Genomic DNA, 21,065 nt, shown 5'->3' with positions numbered 1-21,065 from the left:
ACCACCTACTCATTTGTTTTCTTCACAGACAAGTGCATTTAGAGAAAATAAAATCCTTGGAAGAATATTTAGTCAGAGAAAGGTTGTTATCAGCATGGATAGAAACCAGACAGTTAATTTGCTTGAAAAAGGGGGAAGGGAGGAGGAAATGAAATGGAATAATTTCTTCCCTATGAACTTATGGCACCAAAAATTTTGATGGCAAAACTACAGCCTTAGAAGGAAAGTAGTTGAAAACCTTCATGGGAAACACTGCTTCTGAGCTATGGCACTAACAATAACATGAAAGCCAAAGTAAAAGGTCTGATTCATTAGACGACATCTGTGTTCATTACAAAAACAAAACAAACAAAACAAACAATCAAACAAAAAAACCCCAACCTTACAGGAAAAGACTCACAAACTTTTCCCAGGGCAAAATAACTAGATGTCCCATGTAAATCATCAGATATATCAACATTTAGGGTCAGATCAGCAGTAACTGATTCATGCTGGGAGGATGTGCAGAATGTAGACACCTAGGACCAGAACAGGGATTTGAAAAGCTCCTCCGTACGGTCTCGTCCATCAAGTATTCTTGGCCTGGGAAAGCATAGAAGCGTGGTGTATTGGTGAGCAGCCAGGGCACCAAGCTTAGGGATTACCCCGAGAACCCATCCTTTTGGGCACCTTTCTCCTGCCCTTTTGCTGGACCTGGCTCACAGCAGAGAGGAGCACCAGTCGCAGGCCAGCACCTCGCCCTGCCGGCAGCTCTGCAGGCAGATGGTCCTGGTGAAGTCAAGAAAAGCGCGGTGAAGGCAAGGGAAGCTCATAGTTATGTTATGCAGAAATGCAGATGCTGTCCCCCAGCCCGTACGCCACTCCAGTGAGTCGGTTCAGGTTTGACAAGAGCACATGATCACAACTGTCAGGACTTGTACTTATATTTCTTTTTCTTGACCATGTGCAGCTATTCTAACTTTCTTACAGGCATTTATGCAAGTTTCACAACAGTTTACAGTCTAAGACATTACGCAAATATAGTCAGGAAACCTTAACATATTTTCCAGTTCATTTCAGCTTTTTAAATACAGCCAAAGCTGATCTCTCTTCCAGTCCTTTGGCACCTCTTAAGAGCAGGATAGTGTGATCAGTCCTCTATTCCAATAATTTTCCAGTTCATATGATGTTCATAGAAATAAGAGAAAGGCCAGCTGGAGAGAAGGTCAGGAGATTGCCCAGGGCAGTTGCCTGCCCCAGGGCAGGATTCACCTCTGGCTAATGCATTTTCATCAGATATGTGCCTGATTGCCATGCACATCTGAAGAGCCCCCTTGGCAATCTTTTTCAGTGCTCCATAATCTTTCCTGGTACACAGTTCCTCCCTAGCGATTAATCTAAATCTTCTTTGATTCAATAAGCCCATTATTTCTTGTTCTAGCTGCCACGAACATAAAAGACATTGAAAAGATGAAAGGAATAAATTGTTCTCTTTGTGTTTGGAGACTTGTATTTCCTTTGAGTATCCTATAGGCAAACCTTCTCAAACTCCCCCAATCTTATCATATTCCTCATTCTTACGTACTTATGTTCTCATGTTTTCTAGATTTCTGTTGAATCTCATTGCTTTTCTCTGAACTCTCTCCTGTTTTCCTTAACGAGTATGACATATAAAACTAGACCCGATACTTCAGTTGATGCCTGTCCAGAGCTGAACAGAAAGAGGTATTTTTATGTCATATAGATGATGACATAAAAAATATACCTCTCAATGTTTGTGTTCATTTGGCAGCATCACTATGTTGTTAGAGTGGGTCACAAAATGAATGCCAGCCAACTACCAGACCTCTTCCTGCCACGCTGGCCTCTAATTCCTCTCTTTCCTGTTTGCAAAGTGTGTCAGTTCTGTCCAATTTCTCCAGATGATTTTGAATCCTAATTCCGCCTTTCAACATGCTTGTAACCTCACCTGCCTCAACATACAATATAAAACTTTCTTCTTTTCCTGCCATCTATCCTGCCTGAAATAGATCACAAAGCAGCCACAAAATCTCTCTTGTGCATATGTATCCTGCAATCCAACAATCACTGCTTATGCTTTTATTTTTTATGTACCCATCCAAAAAAAAGAAAAACAAAGACACAAAGTTGTTTGTTTGTTTTAAAAAAACACAATATATTTACTGTAAGCACTGGTAAGAAAATATAAAACAGTGAAACAGTAGAACATCTTCCCCACAGGCACATGTATAGGAACCTATGGCATGTTTGAAAAGTGTGTGCGCTGTGAAAGTAATCTCTACACCCGTAAAGAGATTTTACAGTTTTAAAACTGATTTGTAATTATCTTTAAGACAGTGCTGTTGATGTTTATAAAGAAAGTTCAACTATAAGAGGAAGAAAGAATAGGAGGACCTGCTCAATGCTTTAAGCACAGTTCTTTTCATCTCTGACTTGTTTTTCATTTTTACATTAGGACGAGCAGGATTTGGACCCGTGTTGGAAACAGTTCTGTATTTAGGTCACTGAAATTAAGCAGTTACTTCTCATTGCTCAGCACAGTAATTCCTGTTCTTTCACTTTTTAGTTTAGACTATAAAACTCTCATCTGCTCGCTTCAATGTCCCACAGTTGAGCAACACAGCACCCCAGGACCGGATTCAGTGCACCAAAGCCGTTGATTCCTACTGTCCTGACTAAAAAGCGTTAAGCGATGAATTTGACATTCACAGCGATAAAGTTACTGCAAGCTTTGGTAAAGACGTTAAAGTGAAAAAAAAAGCAATGGTTGTTCAGCACCTTGATTTCTCATGAAACTAGAGCAAAGAGGGAAATTAAAACCAACTCAAAACATGAATAAAAATTTACATGAAAATTCAGTCTATTACAAATCTTCTTAGTTCAAGTCCTTGTGTCATCAGAAAAGGTTATTTATATGACAGCAAATAGAAGCCCCACATTTTGGCTCCGTTTTAAGCAACCACCAAGCTGGGGTTAACTTATGCAATAAGCTCACTCCATTCAGCCATGCTGGGAATCACACCAGTGCTAGTTCTGCTCTCAGCCTCACCACGGTAAATACCACCTTTGCTCACACTGGCGTAAATTCTTCTCCCTGTCAGAGGGAAGAGACAGACAACTGCCCCATTGTCAGGAGCTTCTTGGGGTCCTGCAAGGTATCCACAGGAAAATTATATGATAGCTTGGACCAGGAATTGCCCTGCCTTTGTGGACTTCAATAGGAACAAAAAAGTTCCTGGTGACTTAAAGGAGTTTGACCCAAACAGGAATATCTGTAAACATACTAAGAACTCAGAGAAGATCTCTCGTGCAAAGGAAGGGGGAAAAACAGCTCATACGGAGCAAAAGAGAAAGTCTAGGAGAGCAGTGGGAATCACAGAACAAGTTTAGCAATGGAAATGCACATCAAAAGGACAAGATGCCTGAAAATCTTTGAAAGAGACCTTTCAGAGAGTTACAGTCAGTGAAACACTGAAGCGTTTTTGGTCCAAGGAGATGCACATGAATCCTAAATACAAAGTGCTCTCACAGTGATGTGACTAATTAGGATTCAGGGTAAACAATACAACTTCCAAACCACAGAGCTCCTTATGCCATAGCTATTTTCTCTTGGACACAGCAATTAATATTTGGCAGCTCTGAAAATATTTTTGCTTCATGTGTTTGAAAGAATGAAGTTAGAAAGAGTGAAAAGTATGAAATTTGGTGCCCAGCAAATGGTCCAGAAGAAACTCTTTTAGACTCTGAAAATAACGATCTTACATTATTTCACTGATTGTTGTGTGCAAAGGAGCCAGTTCATTATAGAGTCACAGATTCTTTCCATGTCTAGAAATAATTGGTGACCTGAAAAAAAATCCACAATCCATAAAAACCAATATCGAGCTGAGTTGCAATTGTTTTTTGAGCTGAAAGAATGATTTCACCTACAACCTTGAAGCTCTTGATGACATAAATCAGTCCCTCCCATCACTGGTGAGGAGGAATGTTTCCTCCTGTACTAAGAATACAGTACTTCAGATGTACTGTTCTTCATCTGCTCCATTCGTGAGCAGTGACCACTTGTCCCCTTCCTCCTCAACAAAACCGTTACGTCTCGGCAGCTTGTCTGAAGTCAAGGAAGAGAGAGACACTTGGCTAATCTGATCCCAAGGAGCCGGTCTGGATGAATCCCTCCTCCTATCATCCATTCCAATATGAACACTGATTTGGGAAGGAGTAAGTGGCTTCATGCGGCCTTGAGCTTGTGCTTCATAACTTTCTGTGTCTGGCTTCTTATAACTAAGAAGAGGAAGAGAAAATGTGTTTAATACCAACAGGTCAACATGTAGATGCCTCTTCAGCATTAGAACAAATCAGAAACTTCTGACAACCTAAATGTTACCTGCACTTCAGATACATTAATAGATAAAAATACTGACCACACAGCATTTAGATGTTTCAATAGTAAAAGAGAGGGACTCTCAAAGTGAGGTTCTTTAAGAAAAATTATCAGTTTGCTGAACTATGAAAGGGTTCATAGTAAACAATTGCAGGGGAATGGAGTTGATAACCCAAAAATCACTTTCTGATTCAATGTTGTTCTAGGTCAAAAAAAGCCCATCAATGGCAAGTATGGATGGTCTTCTTCACATATATGTTTTACCACGTTCTTTGGAACCTCAAGTTCTGTTCAGCTTATGTGAAGCTTCGGGAAAGATTACTCTCCCATAGAGTACACTGTAGTACAGCTTCCGTAAGTCTGAAGTCAAATATGTTTTGGGGTGTTCTCAATATCTAACTGCAATGGTGTCCAATACTTAATGTAATCAGCACAAGATCAAAAGAATTGGAGAATAAAAGAATCCCTTTATAGAAATGTCTCATCCTTTGGATAAATTCACACAGAAAGTTTTTAGGTGGAAATCCTGTAGTGGTAGGGCTGATTCTACAAACAGACATGAGCATGTGTGTAGTTTTTATTCTAGATTGTGATGTCATGGAGCTGTTGCAGAATCAGAATCATGACACAGCAACAGATTTCCTATATTAGTTTATACTATACTGCACTATATTATATTATACACTACAGAATACCCCAGCTACAGCAGATATATTTGAAGGTTTGGACTAATTTCAGACACAGTAAAAAGTCTTATTTTTGAAAGATGTTTGCTAACAATGCTGTTAAAAACAAGTCCACTGTAACTGCACCCAAAAAGGGAACACAAAAAACGTAGCATAAAAAAATGGAATTTGAAGAACATTTTTATAGTTCAGATATTCGTTCGCTTCCAAAAAAGTAGAGCAAGATACTTTATCTGTAGCAAGGTGCAAAATAACAAATACACTCCTTCTCTGTTTCTGGCTAAATTAAATAGCAAAAAAATAAAACCAGGTACAAGTCTTTTAAAAAACATCTACTGCTACATGATGGAGAAGTGCTTTTTGAATGATTTGTTCACTTGATATTCACAGCAAAACCAGTGCTGATCATTACCTCACTTGGTATTGAACTAGGTCTCCAACACAGGTGCCCAGGTGGGATCCAGTCGCACTTTTAGCTGATAGTTTAAGAATGCCCAGTACAGTCTTAGTCCAGATGTGTACATAATAGTGACATCTCTCTCTTTTGGAGCCAAGGATTAGACAGACCAACCCCAAGCTAAGGGACTGCCAGGTACGTTTATGTATACAAAGCCCAAAGTAATGTCTCACTTGAGCCCCAGCAGCAGTGCTGCCTACAGTTCCCCAGTTGATTAGCACAAGACAACTTGCCATTTCAGCTGCAGGGAAGACAGCACGACAGACACAGAAGAAGCTGCCATTGCAGCTGATCCCATCCAAGGCTGAAGCACAAGGCCAACAGGCATGAACACACCTAGCAAAAACATATATGGACATCAGCCAGAGCCCAATACAGACATTTCTGTCCCTGCATATCATAGAACAGACCAGCAGTTCTACAGCATGACTTGCTGAGACCTCCATAAACACAACTAGATTGATATATAATTACTCACTTATTTTTAAATATGTCCCTTCCATTGCAAGGGATGACCTCTGCACCAATTCAGCTACAAGACTGCAGCCACAAGGTAAGACTATTTGCCCCTTCCAGCTATTCCGCATATATGTGAAACAAAGCAAAAGCAACAGAAAGACAAGCCAATAGTCCAGGCAAAGGAGGCAGAAGTTACTCATAAAGAAAAAGAATGCTTGAAGAACGTTTTAAGGAGGAATTTGGAGCATAGGAAGATAACTGACAGAAGCAGAGAGAATGCAAGTAGTAGGAGAGACAATGTGTGACTCAGGGTGAATAAAAGAGGGAGCATCCAGATGCAGGATGGATTCTCTGATTAGAGCTGGGTTTGAATATACAGAAACTATTCCCCAAGTACTGCTATGTGAAATATGAGCATCATTTTCATTTCATCATATAAGAATTTAGTCCTAAGAGTTAAAAATTTGGGGAACAAAGATTTTTTTCTAAAACATGAAAAAAAAATGTCCATATTTATTTTGTCCTCCTTCTGCCAAGTTTTAAATACTCTAGGAACTTCTCTTTGGTTCCTTGAGCAGGAAATCCTGCAAGAGGCACCACAGAGCTCAACTGTGCTGCTGTCTTCAACAAGCCAAGCTCTGGCAGTCACATACCTGCTGCTATGGGTATTCCAAGCAGATTATAAATTAAGGCAAGAATCAGATTTATTCGTATTCTTCGGACTGTTCTCTTTGATAAATGAATACTAGCAACTACATCCAGCAAGTCGTTCTGCAAGACAGAAGAGCATTGAAAGTTTTCTACATGCAGTCTTCAGAATACCAAACCAAAAAGAGGAGCATCAGTGATAAAAGAGGACAGGTCAAAACTGTAGTGCTCACTCGGATAAGAACAACATCTGCTGCTTCAATGGCAACATCGGTGCCCGTTCCAATTGCAATTCCAACATCGGCCCTGGCTAGTGCAGGGGAATCATTGACTCCATCACCAACCATCGCAACCTTCCTCCTCCCATTTTGGAGCTCCTGGACCTTTGCAACCTTGTGAGAAGGAAGAACCTCAGCAAAGACTTTTTTGATCCCAACCTATGTACAAAGAAACATACACAGTTGGTGATACGCTTCATGCTAAAAGGAAGAACCGTTTGCTGTTCTGGGTGAAGGGGAAACAAAGGAAGATCAACCAAACCGATTCCAATGGAGGCAAAACTTGTGAGCTACACAAAAAGCTGAAGAGCAACATCCCTTTGGCATAAGAAAGGGACTGATTACAGACCCCTCCATCTTTACTGCAGAGATGCTGACATGCTCTGCCCTTAGCATCATGCCCCTCAGGGCCTCTGAAGTTCTACTGCCCTGGCAATAAAGGTTTCATGGTTAAAAGAGACAGTTTTCAGCTAATCATGCTGCCTGATGGACTAATAAAGGTTTCAGTGAAATGCAACACAGGAACCATGTATGATCAGGCAGGTAAAGTAGGAGAAACACAGAAACACCGAATTTGAAAGGAAATAAGTGACAAAAATTCAATTAAAATGTAGGTTGGCACAGATTAAGTTTGTTCGAAAAACTTCATTTGAGTGCCCGGAACCATAAATCACAGCTTGTTTCTGAAAGACTTCTCTAAACAATGAAAGGTGGGGTGGGAAAGTTCTTTATCACAACTGAACCAAAAGCAAAAGAGTGAATCAAAACAGGAGAAGGATTAAAGCATCACACTGAGAAACAAAACAGACCCCACAATGTATGAGAACGTGCCTACCACAGTGCTGTCTGAGCTAGCTGTGTGGTGGGATACCTTAGGAAAGCAAGGTGGTGCACGGTAGATTACAAGTCGACCAATCCAAAGGGAAAGAGGGAAATGTAGATGGAGAGGATGGAAATGTAGCAAGGTAGAATGAGTATTTGGCACAACATTGTTTTAGTTTTGTCTCTGTCAAAAGGCAACATTTATACCTTGAGATCAAGGAAATCTCATATAAACCCAACCTCTTTTAGACTGCTATGCTTCTTAATAATTCTTATTGTTATTACTATGTTACCCTTAAAGATAATGACAAAACCCCACTTCCCTTATTGGGGACAGGACTGAAACTTAAAGGAACTTTCTTTTGTCACTAACCAAACACGACTGTCCTTCAGTGAAGGGAAGCAGGAGGCTTCAGTTCAGCAACAGACTAATTACTGCAAGAAACTCTGTACCTCTGAAGAAGTACTGACTGCTTGTCTTCAGTGGGATCCTCATGCAACCACTGGCCTTTACTATGCCAGTACTCGACCTGATTTTCAGTCCAATTCAAGAGAAGTTATTCTTCATTTAACGTATCCAAGGAAACTCTAAGTTCCTGCTCCAAATTTACTCGGGTAAGCAGAGTTTTAGAACCACATCATGGGGTTTTTTTAAACACAGAAAAACAGATACCTGAGTAGCAATGGCTTTTGCAGTTTTTCTGTTGTCCCCCGTTATCAACACCACATCTATTCCCATGTTTTTCAGTGTGTGCACAGCAAGGGCTGCCTCCTGCTTGACAGTGTCTGCTATTGCGATCATTCCACATAACACACCTGCATGAAGAAATGTCCTCTGTTACGGAGAGCTGTGGGAGGCAAAGTGGCAGTAAAAGAACAGGGCTTCCCCTCCATCCGGGCAATATTGACACTCATAAGCCTGAATAACTGTCTACAGTTTTCTAAGTTATGGTCTCTTTCTCACACACACACACTTTTCTCACTGATCTGTTTCACATCAAAAAACAAACACCTTTGATATTTAGGGACCAGGAGGAAGGGGAGAAGAGGAGGGCAGCTTTTAAATATGCCTGTCTTCTAGGTTTTATGGTATGGACAAATATAATAGTGGGCCTGGGGAAGTTTTGGTATTTGTGCCCAGGTCAGATGGTGAAGCCACTCCTCCAGGAGAAGCATATAGAGTATCTGGTTTTGTGTACCCTAATCAACCCTAATTGATGGAGCCCAGACTGAGACATGCAAATGCCTCTCAAAATTGCTCTGAAGGAGCACCAAGAATGTTTATTCAGTAATTGAATCAGAGGCTCCATTTCAAGATCACAGACGCACTGGCAATCTATCACCGTTACAGCCGTTCCTCATATTAAGGTATTGTCTGGGATCTCTGTCTGCGTAGCACAGAACAGAACCCCTCTGGCAAAACTCATTCAGTCTAATCTATTATGCTTGAATGACCTAATGAAATGTTTTTAAATCAGTGATGCAATAATTTGGCATGTGATGCTTAAGTGATGCAAAGTCAGGATGTCAGGGTGGACATGGCACTGTACTGGCACTGCTTTTCTGAACAACAGTCCCAGAAAACAGGAGGTTCAGAAATTAATACTTAAATTAAAAACTACCCACCAAAATCTTATAAACACTGTTCTGAGGTGAAAGCTTCTTCTAAGGATACCTTATACTTTGCAGTTCACAAGCAGTTCTGTACTAAAGGTTAGTAGTTTCTTGACACTAAGCCACTGAACAGTTCCTCCAGACTTTGTTTTTATCCATTCCATGGTAGGATCAACTGATATTTATTAAGTCACTACAAAGAACAGCAGTTACCATCTATAGCCACTAGTATGGCAGTCTGTCCTTTCGTTTCATGGTCTGTCATTGCATCATTTACGTCATTTGCAATATGTAAGCCATTGCGTCTCATCCACTCACGATTTCCAATCAACACCGAGTATGTTTGAGAAGCTGATGGACCTTTGTGCATAGACAAAAACAAAAATGAGCAACTCAGAAATAGTGAACTCAAGCCAGAGATGTATGAGGATGACAGTGTCAGCTTGCATTACTCTTTTTGAAGCGCTGCTGTCATGGCCAAACACAAATGCATAGGCTCTACCTGAAGACAGCATCATAAAACCTTTCTCATTCAGGACTCAGCCTGTGCCTGTTTAGACACAGAACTGCATCATGAACTTAATGGAAGTGTTTGCCTGTATTTGCCTTTGCCAGTTGGCATTGTTCTTCTGGGTAAGTGCAGTATGCACATTTCATAAATGCCATGCTGCTTTGTTCTCACAACTAATGACTTCTTGCAAATACGAAGGCTATTTCTGGTAAGAAAAAGGTAGTTTTGTTCTAACAAACAATGAAACAGTATGTAGAGCACCTCATTATGAATTCAGTCCAACTTCACAAGAGCCAAATGAAGCAGATGAGAAAATATTACATTAACATCACTCACAAATGGCACAGTTCTGATGATTAAAGTTCTTATTTTATTTAAATCTTCTAATAGCTTCCTCAAAAAGGTCAGGAGAGCCACAGTCTTCTGAAGAGAACTGATGAGCCTTTTATGGAAGGTTCTAAATACTTTTTCTTTCTCTCCTATGCTACAAAAGAGCAAAGTGGCTTCCACAGAGCCTGAAACAAAACAAATGTATTGGCCTAATCAAGAACATCAGGCACTGAAACTCGCTTTGCAGATGTAACATGCTTTATTGTGCATCTGATGCAAAGATTTAGTTTTTTAAAGTAAGTCCCTTGAGAGATACACGAACAGAAAACAAAAGGTCCAAGTTAATATGGAACTAATGGATAGGGTATAAAAAGTAGCAGTAAGATAACATATGTTAAAGGTAAAAGGTAAAGATAATGTTAGTTGGCAAACTTTACTCTCTGCTGGGCCATTCTTCTATCCAAATGGGACATTGCTGGGCATGCCTTATTGCCTGTGTATTGTATGGACTCTTCAAGTACCCATCACTGTAGCATCGAAATTCTTATTTAGGTTTCTGAATTGCAGAGAGATTGAGAGTAGGGGAAAGAGAGCTTCAGTTTTTGTTAAGGTGCATTTTTGTCCCTCGTGTTCTTTGCCTCCTTCTGCCATAAATCCACCTTTCCATTGTTCCTAGGCCGATAAGATTGTTTTACAGTGATCAGCACTGTTGATTCATTAGCCCTCTCATTGCAACTGGCCATCACTTTGGGGGCAGACATACCATGTGATTCTGAGAGTGTGATCAGTGCGTTATCTCCCAGAGGAGCACTGCTGTCCCTGCTCCTGTTGGTGTCCGGCTTGTCGAGACCCTCCACAGCCATGCCCAGGACGGCCTCAACACCTCTGACTTTGCAGCTGATGCCACAGCCGGGGACTGCCTGGAAGTCAGTGCAATATCCCAGGCTCTGAGTGCCAAGCTCCTGTGGACATAACCAGAGTTCATCAGCAGTCTGTACTGCCCACGTGTGGTACAAATACTAGATAACTCCTGCCAAAAAGAGGTCTCATTCCTCCTCTTGACTATGACTGGCCAACAGAAAAGCAGCATGGAGTATCAGTAGCGCAGAATTAGAAATAAGAATGCTCTGGATGTCCTGTGGTTTAGGCTTCTAGAGAGGGGCAGCCATACAGATCACATCCAGGTCCCAGCCCTAGCAGCAGCAAACCATAAAGGATAGATTTTCCTGGTAGTTCAAGGACAAAGCAGTTACATTGGTGGTTCATGACCTCAGCCAAGACTAGGAACTAAAGAGAAATACTATAACAATAAGCCATACAGCTTCTGAAAAGATGCAACTTCTAATTAACCTCACAGAAAACTGGCTGTGGGGGATCAGGTCTCATATATATGTAAAAGTACAGTGAAAATTTGTATCTAATTCTTGGAGTAATCTGGTTGGATGATAAGGAAACTGGGTCTTTCTGCGGAGTTAGAGAGAAGCCAGTGAGTACCTTCAAGATGAGAAAATGGATTGTCAGGACCCTATGAGTTACAAAAAGAATGGAGAAAATATCCATTTATAAACAAGTTATTCCAGATTGCCTCTGGAAGCTGGAATTACACGTACCTTTCAGTGACCTTCTTACAACACAGGAATGATAAGGCAGGTGGTAAGAATATTAGCAAACAGTATAGCATTGCAATTCATATCAGCCATGATCCAGTAATAACTGGTGCATGGGATGACTACAGCAGTGTTGCAGAACTAAGACAAATTTGAAAACAGAAAATGTAAAATACAAGAGAGTCAACTGAATCATTACCCATACTCTCTTTTTCCTTCTAAATTTATACGTTAACTTCCAAATTTTACCACTGAAAGATCTATCACTGATACGTTTGACATATTCTTGCCCATGATTTTTTTCATAAATCAGCTAATGACTTGTCTTAGCAGAGATAAATTATTTATTTAAACCAGGCTTCCTATTTTGGTTACTATTTGTGCTTTCATTTTTCCTGAAACATTTGAGGAACACATGCAGTATATAAATGACCTTTAAGGATTTGCAGAAACTTGAGCAATCTATTCATTCATTTGTGAAATTCACAAATATCACAGTTTAATATTTGGATTTTAAGGCTTTTTGCCTACTCTATTCAGATAAGCAGGTGACTAATAGAAGTGACTACAGTCAGGTAACTTATGAAATGTCACCACACACATTTGCTTCACAATGTTATTTTAAACATACATACTCCTTCTGCACATATTCCACAATCCTTATTTTCCCACTAGTTCAAGAAAAAACTTTGTAAGATCTTGCTTGAGAGCTCCACAGAATTACTGGAAAAGCAAAGCTCAGAATATGCCTTCTGGTATTGTCCAGACTAAGATGCCCAATGATAAAATCTGCCACCTTTCCAGCCTGTTACTTTTCAGGCAGGCCTGTCCCTCTGGGACTTGCTGATTTTATTCAACACTGCTGCATTTGCACAGATCCCTTCAGGTCTTAGATGAAATAGGAAGGCTAAGTACCTCTTTGCAATATTTAGTGACTGCCACTCCTAAAGGATGCTCGCTGCTGGCTTCTGCAGTGCCAACCACTGCCAGTACCTTCTTCAGAGAGAGCACAGCCATGTCTCCCAGCAAAAGCACCCTCATGACTTTAGGAACTCCACAGGTGATGGTCCCCGTTTTATCAAACATCACAGTCTTGATCTGCATGAAATAAACCAGCATTACTGCCTAAACCCTGCAAGCATAGGGATGCTTATATGCTTTAGGCACATAAATACAGGCAAGACCTTAATAATGAGTTGACTGTATCCACACCAAGACAGAATAAACCTACAGAAGTACCTATACAAACCTGTGTGTACCTTGAACTATCTGTACAGTAGGTCTCCTTATGCTTTCTTATTCATTCCCCATGCAGTGATTTCACTGAAGCTACAACATCATCCCGTACGTATATCAGGATCTCAGACAACAGAGTCATTGCAGAACTTGTACTGTCCTTTGCGTGTGTGTCTATGTATTCACATGAAGGATTCACGTAATGGCACCTTAATCTCTTTTACCACAAGGTATATGATACAAGGAGGGCTTTTACAAATGCTGTTCTAAATAATTAACTATAGCACTGAGGAAAGAGGACTCAGAAAGTTATTTGGTTGTAACAGCAGGTGGGAAGAATGCAAGAAGCTGCAACAAGTTCCAGAAACAACAACATAACCAAACACACCCTCATTCTATTCACCAAATTCAGCAATCATTTGTTAGACAGCCCAACGGGTCTTGAGGAATTGGGAATGCACCAAAAAACACGGCCCCGCATACACTGAAACCCAAACCTAAAGTCAATTCTAATCCTGAAAATAAAAGCAGCACAGAGAAACACATCAACCAAAAACTCAACAAAGTAGGCACTATTTCCATTCCCAGCTATTCCAACCCACCAACCTTGCAGAATCCAACCGGTCACCTAATTTTCCAAGCCCTGATCCTAGCCTGACTTAGATTCAAAAGGTAAAAAGTCTTGACAGTAATTAGCAGTCCTTCTTTGGGTTGTTTTTTTTTTTTTTCCCAGAGCCTTGGAGAAACTTCTGGTCTATGCTTTATAATGTCCAGTAAGAACAAGAATTAGTCTCATTAACTTATTCTTACCATCCTTTTCACTTAAAATGTTCTGCCTATGTCTAATCCAGTCTAGCATAGCATGGTTTAAACCCATATTCTTTTCTGTGGTCCTATGGTCATGGTCCTAGGTCATGTCCTATGCAGTGGACATGTCAAACCTCCTTCTCCTTCAATCTCCTCCTCCTCTTTTCATCAGTTTTCTGCCTTTGAAGGGCTTTTTCTGCCTCCCTTCCATCTTCTTTCTGTACATTAAGAGAGCTTCAAATCATTCTGGTTTTCTCTTACATCCTGCATTTTAAACTACTGATCATGAAAAATATGCATTTCACAACAGCCCTCTGAGGTAAAAAGGAAAACTAGATTATTGGGCTCTTTTGCAGAAGTAGTTAAAAGAGTGGAAAAATCAGAAACCTCTGAGGTCATGCAGAAGATTAGCAGCCTCACTGGCATAAGACTGCAGGAGCTGTTGGCTTTCAACACTTTACTGTGACTACTTTGAAGAAAGGTCAGATCTGTCTTCTTCACCTTAATGAGCAGCAACCAATAGAAAAAAAAAAACCAAACAACATTCTGCAGTCTTTCTCTGGACCAGCAGGATTTTCCAGGAAATGATATTTCACGTAGCAACAGCTGGGTAAGCTACAAAAGTACAGAATTAACCTTGTGTGCCATTTCCAGGGGTTTTCCACCTTTGATGAGAATACCATTCTGCGCAGCAACTCCCGTGCCCACCATCACAGCTGTGGGGGTAGCCAAGCCTAAAGAACAGGGGCATGCAATGCTCAGCACAGTGATTGAGGTTTGAAACGCAAACCTCAGTATTAGTTCAGCTTTTGAAACACGTTTGTTCTGGTTCTGCAAGAAGAGGGAAGAGGGGGGGGGGGGGGAAAAGAATTGTGTGATTGATGATAGAAGATAACATAGATGTACAATGAATCATAGCCACTTCAAAGAACACATTTGCCTGGAAACCCCCGGTATAGAAAAGCAATCTATTATTGTTACTGTAATGGTAGAGAAAGATCAATGTTACAAATTGTTTATGGTAATATTTTCTGGCTTTTTTCTGCTCAAGCACACATATGCTTGACTCTGCTCTCAGGCTTCTAGATGACAAGATGGCTTGCTGGCATTTCCTTTACAGGTTAGCAAAGGAGAACCCTATATCCAGGTACACAGATCCCCACAGTTGCTGAGCACAGCAAATACACATCCTAAAGAGAACAGAAGTTCATCTTCTTTCTAAAGCCAAACTCACTATCTGCCATCAGGAACAAGGATGTCCAAAATATTTCAGGCAATATAGGAATGGCTCAGCTCCTTGCAATGCAGCTATACAGATCATGTTTAGTCCAGGGAGACTGACAGTAATTTCAGTTTGTAGGAACCCCGTGCAGAACCACTGGGAAAAATGCAAGGGTATATTTATACCTGCAGATAGATTTTAATTGGTGTTATTATCTGCTTTGTATAGAAAACACCACGTTGTACAAAAGTACTTGCCAGGTTGCAACATCAAACCTACACACAGAAGGTATGTTAATTACATAGAAGATATCCTAACACAAAAATCTAGCTCTTAATGAAATTACTTACAGGAAAATATTTTTGAATAACATCAAAATTTATAAAACCAATTGTGATCCATACTATCAATGTCACTGTTGAAATGATGATGATAAATGGAACAAAATATCCACTGAACTTATCTGCCAGCTGCTGGATGGGTGCCTATAAGAAAGAAAAACAGGGATTTGTATGTTTATGATCAAAACACATAAGTATGTAGAGTTCATGAAAATATCTAATATTCTTCATGATTCTTTTCTGAAGTCTGGAAAACACAGAGTTTGTTGAACAAGTAAATATATAAAAATACAGAATCTTTTTCTTATATACTCAAAATCCATTAATAAGTTTTTCTTTTCTATTATTTTTACCTTTGACATTTGAGCTTCTTCCACCAACTTCACGATTTGTGCCAGAGTGGTATCATTACCAACATGAGTTGCATTAACAAGAACTGATCCATGCGCATTTATAGAACCAGCAATCACTGTGCTCCCAGGCTTTTTAGTAACTGGCATAGCTTCCCCTAGAAAGAAAAGGCAAGAATAAATGAGGCAATGCCCCTAATAATAGTGAACATAGTTTGTTAGCACACAGCTAATTGTACGCTGGCAAAATCAGCATGCTAAGCAGTAATGACAAGAAATCACATATTGTAGATCTTTGTCTAGTGAAGACATGTATAAGTGCTGTCATACTTCTATAAACCTTTTCCTAGGTTTAGTTTCAAAGCAAACGCTGTTTCCTTGGTCCTAACCCTCCAGTATGCCACCCCTTAAAAGGGCCAGGAGCAAACTGATTGTAGAAAGAACTGCTAAGAATTTCTCCAATTAATACTTCGCGTAGCCATGGGAGTTTGAGCAATCTGTCTTTATTTCCACCACCCTCAGTCTTCAAAGACTACAGAACAGGAAAACCTCCTGTTCTCATGCTGCCTCTCCAAGAATACTAGCTCTACAAAATCTTTATTTTCTCTGTTTTTAGGGTTAGTGATAATGACCCTTAAACTAAGGGTGTCCCTGTTCCCCAAGAAAAGTAAATATGTAAATAAAACAAGCCAATTAAAATGTAAAGCTTTTATATGCTTTACCTTATTTATAAGAATTGCACCATGCAGAAAATCCTTATTATATTTTAAAAATGGAATGAAAATTTCAGAAGTTGTGAAAAAGCCCTGTGACCCTTAATGAGCATCAAGTTGCAAGGCTTTCTTTCCCTCTTCTTGCTCACTGGGAGATCCCTGCCAGAAGACCTGTTCAGTGCCTATGCGCACACCCCCCAACATCCCAGCAACATTTCCCCGTCACCCTTTAGAAGTTGTTTCTGAGAAGGTACCATCTCTACAGATCCATTCCAGGGGAAACTCCCACCAGATCTCAGGAATAATGACAATAGCATTTAGGCTCTACCCATCCCATCAGTACATTAGTAAAACTGTCCAAACTGAGCGGAAGTTCTTCAGCTTTTTAGGGTGTGTGCAGATGGACACAAAGGCCAGGCACAGCGTCCATTAGAGCGGCAGGTTATTCAGGCAGCAGCTTTTGGGTTGGGCCTGCTCTCTTTTCGTTTAAGAAAGTGTTCTAGAAGATTTCACTTTTTGCATAAATGTAAGGGAAGTTACCAGTAATGAGAGACTCATCTGCCATAGAACTGCCTTCAATGACCTTTCCATCCACCGGGAACTTTCCACCGGGAACAACCTTTACAATATCACCCCTTTGAACCAGTTCAACAGCTACCTGTTCCTCCCTGCAAAAGACACAAGTAGAATAGACAGATTATTTACACCATCAGCTTCTAAAGAATAATAATGCTTTCACATTAACGGCATCAAGCCTAGTCTGTGCACCCAGGCAGGCTGATGGGATTTTGGTTCATGAATATATACCTGATGATAGAGTGGTCAGGTCCAAGAGTCACCACAGTGGCTTCTGTGGCTTGAAGGGAGATAAGTTTAGCAAGAGCTTCTGAGGTCTTACTCTAAGAAACAGAAAAATGTTTAACAGATATTAAGATACATAAATGCTGATGTCTACTTAACACAATGAACTCTAAATGACCTTGTACAATATAGGCTACAACAGAAACATCTGACTCAAAATTCCTCTGAATAGTTTTATTCTACTCTCATCATAAATACACAATAATTAGTGTGAAGATGAGTTACCTTTGCTATGTGTTCCAGCCATCTCCCAAGGGCAATGAATACAAACAGCATTGGAGGAGTGTCAAAGAAAGTGACAGGGCTTTTCTCTGCCTTTTCAATTATCGCTACGATCAGGATCACACAAGAATACACATAAGCAATCGTCGTGGCCAGTACGATGAGCACATCCATATTGGCCGTCTTGTGCTTCAGCGATTTGTAAGCTTGTACATAAAAATACCATCCACCAAGAAACTGTTGGTGTAAGCATGGACAGACTCGTATTAAAATCACAGCAGTGACAGCAGAGAGTACATAATACCATTCACAGCAGAATTATAAACACGTAGCAGATAAGGGAAGGCATTACTGTCCCATGCAAATTTTATACTGATATAACTTCAGTGGAGTGGTCTATTAAGAGGGTGACTCCATTGTCATCCTCTCACTTGCCCTTCCTTGTTCTGAAAACAACAGTGCCAGCTAAATATCATCCTTTTCCTCAGCAATGCAAACTAAACAAAGCACAGAAGTTGGAGAGAATTACCTATAGCTACCCAATTAGTCTGCAGCTGATCAGGTATTTCCTCATTTTAACACTACTTTCCCCACTGGGAAAACTATCATCTGACACAACTTTGGCAGGACTAAGTGCTGTGAGCAATTACAGAATGGATAACTTGCAGAAAAGTGCTGCCTCATTCTGTGCAGGTGGTACAGACAAGAGGGCAGGGCCAATCCACTAAACCTTTCCAGTCACCTGTTTTTATCACACCAGATTACATAAATGGTAGATGAATAGAAAGCAAACCCCTAGGAAGTACTGTGGACATACCTGAACAAAAGTGCACAGGACAAAGAAGAGAAGGTTTAAAATAGATAATCCAGGAATGAGATTCTGTTCCAGCACCATAGACTCATGGTGCTCACCGTCGGATATTAGCATATAAATCATTATGATTAAGACAGGGATACCAAACAGTAGGCTGCACAAGAAAGACTTCCTCCACCTGAAAAGTAGAAGCTGTAAATCCCTGGTTGTGATACACCCCCCAGTACCCAGGCCAAACACTGTGCTTGCAGTGCAGGGCTTGGGGTATTAGTACTGTACTAACACACAGCAGCCTTGGGATATTTGGGAAAGATCCAACACTTTGGGACAGTTTCAGTGTCTCCTACATGTTTAACTGTATCAACTTCTATCAGTTAAAAACTGGAACTAATGAAAGTAATAAAAGTACTTGAACCGAACAGCAAATCGTAAAATTAAATATGCTTTACATAAGGATAAGCTAAATTAACTGGGAAAAGGAATGGGGAGGCAAGTTACAAGAGATGATCTATATACGTGCACTAATGAGAAAGAAAGAGAAATACTTACTGCTGTATTTCCTTTTTATGATCCAGGTTATGTGCATTTGGAACTCTTCTAGCCACGGAAGCGTGAAAGCCAATTTCCTTTTTATTGAAAGGGGAGGAAAGATTAGTTAGTTTTGATTAAACTAACCATATTACTTAAAATGTATTTAAATGACACTACTTTTAAAAGACATTTCAGAAAAGGACACTGTTCCATATTTAATAAGTGCCAACTTCTTACTTATTTTTAGATCCTGCCAACATGAGAGGGTATTTCAGACGGTACTCAAAATGTGGACTGCAAAGGATTTCTGCTACCTATGCATGGATACAGTGTAAAGGTGCAATAATCGTCCCAGGTTTCTTAGGCACAGGAAGCTCCCACTGACAGCTGAAGTTCTGATGCCCTCCTCCTCAAGGGAAGTTTATGCCCTTTCATCTCCACTGGAATAAGTATGAGAGATGGAAAATAACACAAAGGAAGGTAGAAGTGTACAGGCCACTGGGCCTAGTCAACCTTGCATGCTGCTTCTTAACACTACAGTTGAGTAGCTACACCTGAAGTTGAAAATCAAAATAGCTAGAATCAGTTTAAACCTGTAAAGCAAAAAACTGCAGGGGAAAGCATCCCAGAAACAAATATATGCAAAAAGCCAATTTTGACTGACACTTCAGTGAGTTATTGCAGTAGGACCACCCCTGCCCCACATAAAACCACAAAAAACCCAATGCACACTTGCAAGCACAACACATTTAAACTTCATATCTGCATCATGAGATGCCCCTAGGGCGAGATACACTTTACAGAACTACTCTGCCATCCTGAAGAGTCTACTAGTTAACATGTTACTCACTGCTGCTGCATCAATTCTACAAGCTTTTTTCTGAGTAAATACTCTAGAACACGAAAGGCAAAGAGTCTTTGCTGTCCCCCTGACTACTCACTGCATGGGCTTCATACAATAAGTTCTCTTCCCTTCTGGTGGGGCAGAGAAGGAAAAGGTTTTGTGCACACCTGGGCCATGATAATGGCAGGTTTTATGACCTGTGTGGTTACTGATTAGCTAGGATTTTTTTCCTTTAGTGACTGTATCACAAGCTTTTTCGGTTTAAAAAAGTCCTTCCCTGAACTGATATGAGAATAAATGCCAGTGTATACAAAGATGTGTAATACTTGGGGTATAAGCTATTGCAAAAGTTCTTTTACAGCCTCCTTTACTGGCAAGAGAAAGTAGCATTTTTTCCTGAAGTACCAACACTTCAGTGAAATGACTGGATATGAGAGACACATGATTCTACACACAGAACTGCAAAGAACAAATGTATGCCACTTTTAACAGATATAGATAAAAAAGGCTTATTTTTGTAGTTTTTAGGGTGTGTTTTTACAGTAACAACCTGGGATACTGTGCACTACTGTGGAGCACAGCAGCTTCACCATAAGAGCATGAAAACATACGACAATTACCATGTCACCTGCAAAAGTCAGTGAAACCTCTCAAATATCAGCTGCTTTGTTTCTTTTTTAACTTCACATTATAATTGTTCATACATAAAAAATTTCTAAGGCCTACCTCGATTATTTTTATAATATCTCGAGGTCCAGTAATTTCAGGATCAAACTGGATGTGAGCTTTGCAAGTAGCAAGTGCTACCGAGGCGTAGGATATGCCATTTGTTCTCATGAGTTTGGATTCGATATTGTGAACACAAGAAGCACAAGTCATCCCTGTAATCTAAAGAAAAGACAAATTTAGGTACAGTTAGCTGTCCCCCACATCCACCCAGTATTTGTGGATAAATTCAAGGCAGGCCTCCCCATGTCACAAAGGTACTAAAGACTATTCAAGCTCTGCTGGTACTGTCCCAAGGCCTCAGCATGAAGATTTTATAGAGCTGTCTTAAATTAAACAAAGCTGAGAACATAACTATCCATTTTTATTATAAAATTCTGCAACCAGTAGTTATAGTCACAGCACTTGTATTGCAGCACTTGTACATTGCTCTAACTGCAACAGTATAGCTAATACAGCTCTATCAGCAGCTATATTCACATTGCCAAAGTCAAACTCTGCATGTGTAACTTCATCTTGCTTGCATAAATTTTCCTGTGGCTTCAACAAGGTACATTCCCACTTTCTGTTCTATTAGTACAACTGCAGACTGTTGTTACCCATCT

The 21,065-nt window shown here is 40.2% G+C and overlaps 1 protein-coding gene across 4 annotated transcripts in view; it reads right to left on the bottom strand.

Moving 5' to 3' along the window:
• Positions 1 to 2,127: 2,127 nt before the first annotated feature.
• ATP7B (ATPase copper transporting beta) overlaps positions 2,128 to 21,065 on the bottom strand; it is a 35,216-nt gene continuing 16,278 nt past the window's right edge. For all 4 annotated transcript variants that reach the window (XM_075086157.1, XM_075086160.1, XM_075086150.1 and 1 more), the window contains exons 5-21: positions 20,461 to 20,622; positions 18,909 to 18,985; positions 18,363 to 18,537; positions 17,549 to 17,782; positions 17,270 to 17,361; positions 17,003 to 17,130; positions 15,753 to 15,907; positions 15,409 to 15,543; positions 14,473 to 14,667; positions 12,709 to 12,891; positions 10,950 to 11,148; positions 9,559 to 9,705; positions 8,405 to 8,547; positions 6,865 to 7,068; positions 6,637 to 6,754; positions 5,758 to 5,860; positions 2,128 to 4,281 (exon numbers count right to left, since the gene is read on the bottom strand). In XM_075086157.1, the coding sequence (XP_074942258.1) occupies positions 4,017 to 4,281; positions 5,758 to 5,860; positions 6,637 to 6,754; positions 6,865 to 7,068; positions 8,405 to 8,547; positions 9,559 to 9,705; positions 10,950 to 11,148; positions 12,709 to 12,891; positions 14,473 to 14,667; positions 15,409 to 15,543; positions 15,753 to 15,907; positions 17,003 to 17,130; positions 17,270 to 17,361; positions 17,549 to 17,782; positions 18,363 to 18,537; positions 18,909 to 18,985; positions 20,461 to 20,622 (2,715 nt within the window). In that variant the 3' untranslated portion in view covers positions 2,128 to 4,016. The remainder of the gene's footprint in view (positions 4,282 to 5,757; positions 5,861 to 6,636; positions 6,755 to 6,864; positions 7,069 to 8,404; positions 8,548 to 9,558; positions 9,706 to 10,949; positions 11,149 to 12,708; positions 12,892 to 14,472; positions 14,668 to 15,408; positions 15,544 to 15,752; positions 15,908 to 17,002; positions 17,131 to 17,269; positions 17,362 to 17,548; positions 17,783 to 18,362; positions 18,538 to 18,908; positions 18,986 to 20,460; positions 20,623 to 21,065) is intronic.

This window comes from Phalacrocorax aristotelis, chromosome 1, assembly GCF_949628215.1.
Source record: "Phalacrocorax aristotelis chromosome 1, bGulAri2.1, whole genome shotgun sequence".
Classification (NCBI taxonomy): domain Eukaryota; kingdom Metazoa; phylum Chordata; class Aves; order Suliformes; family Phalacrocoracidae; genus Phalacrocorax; species Phalacrocorax aristotelis.
This window is presented reverse-complemented; position numbering and strand designations above follow the sequence as displayed.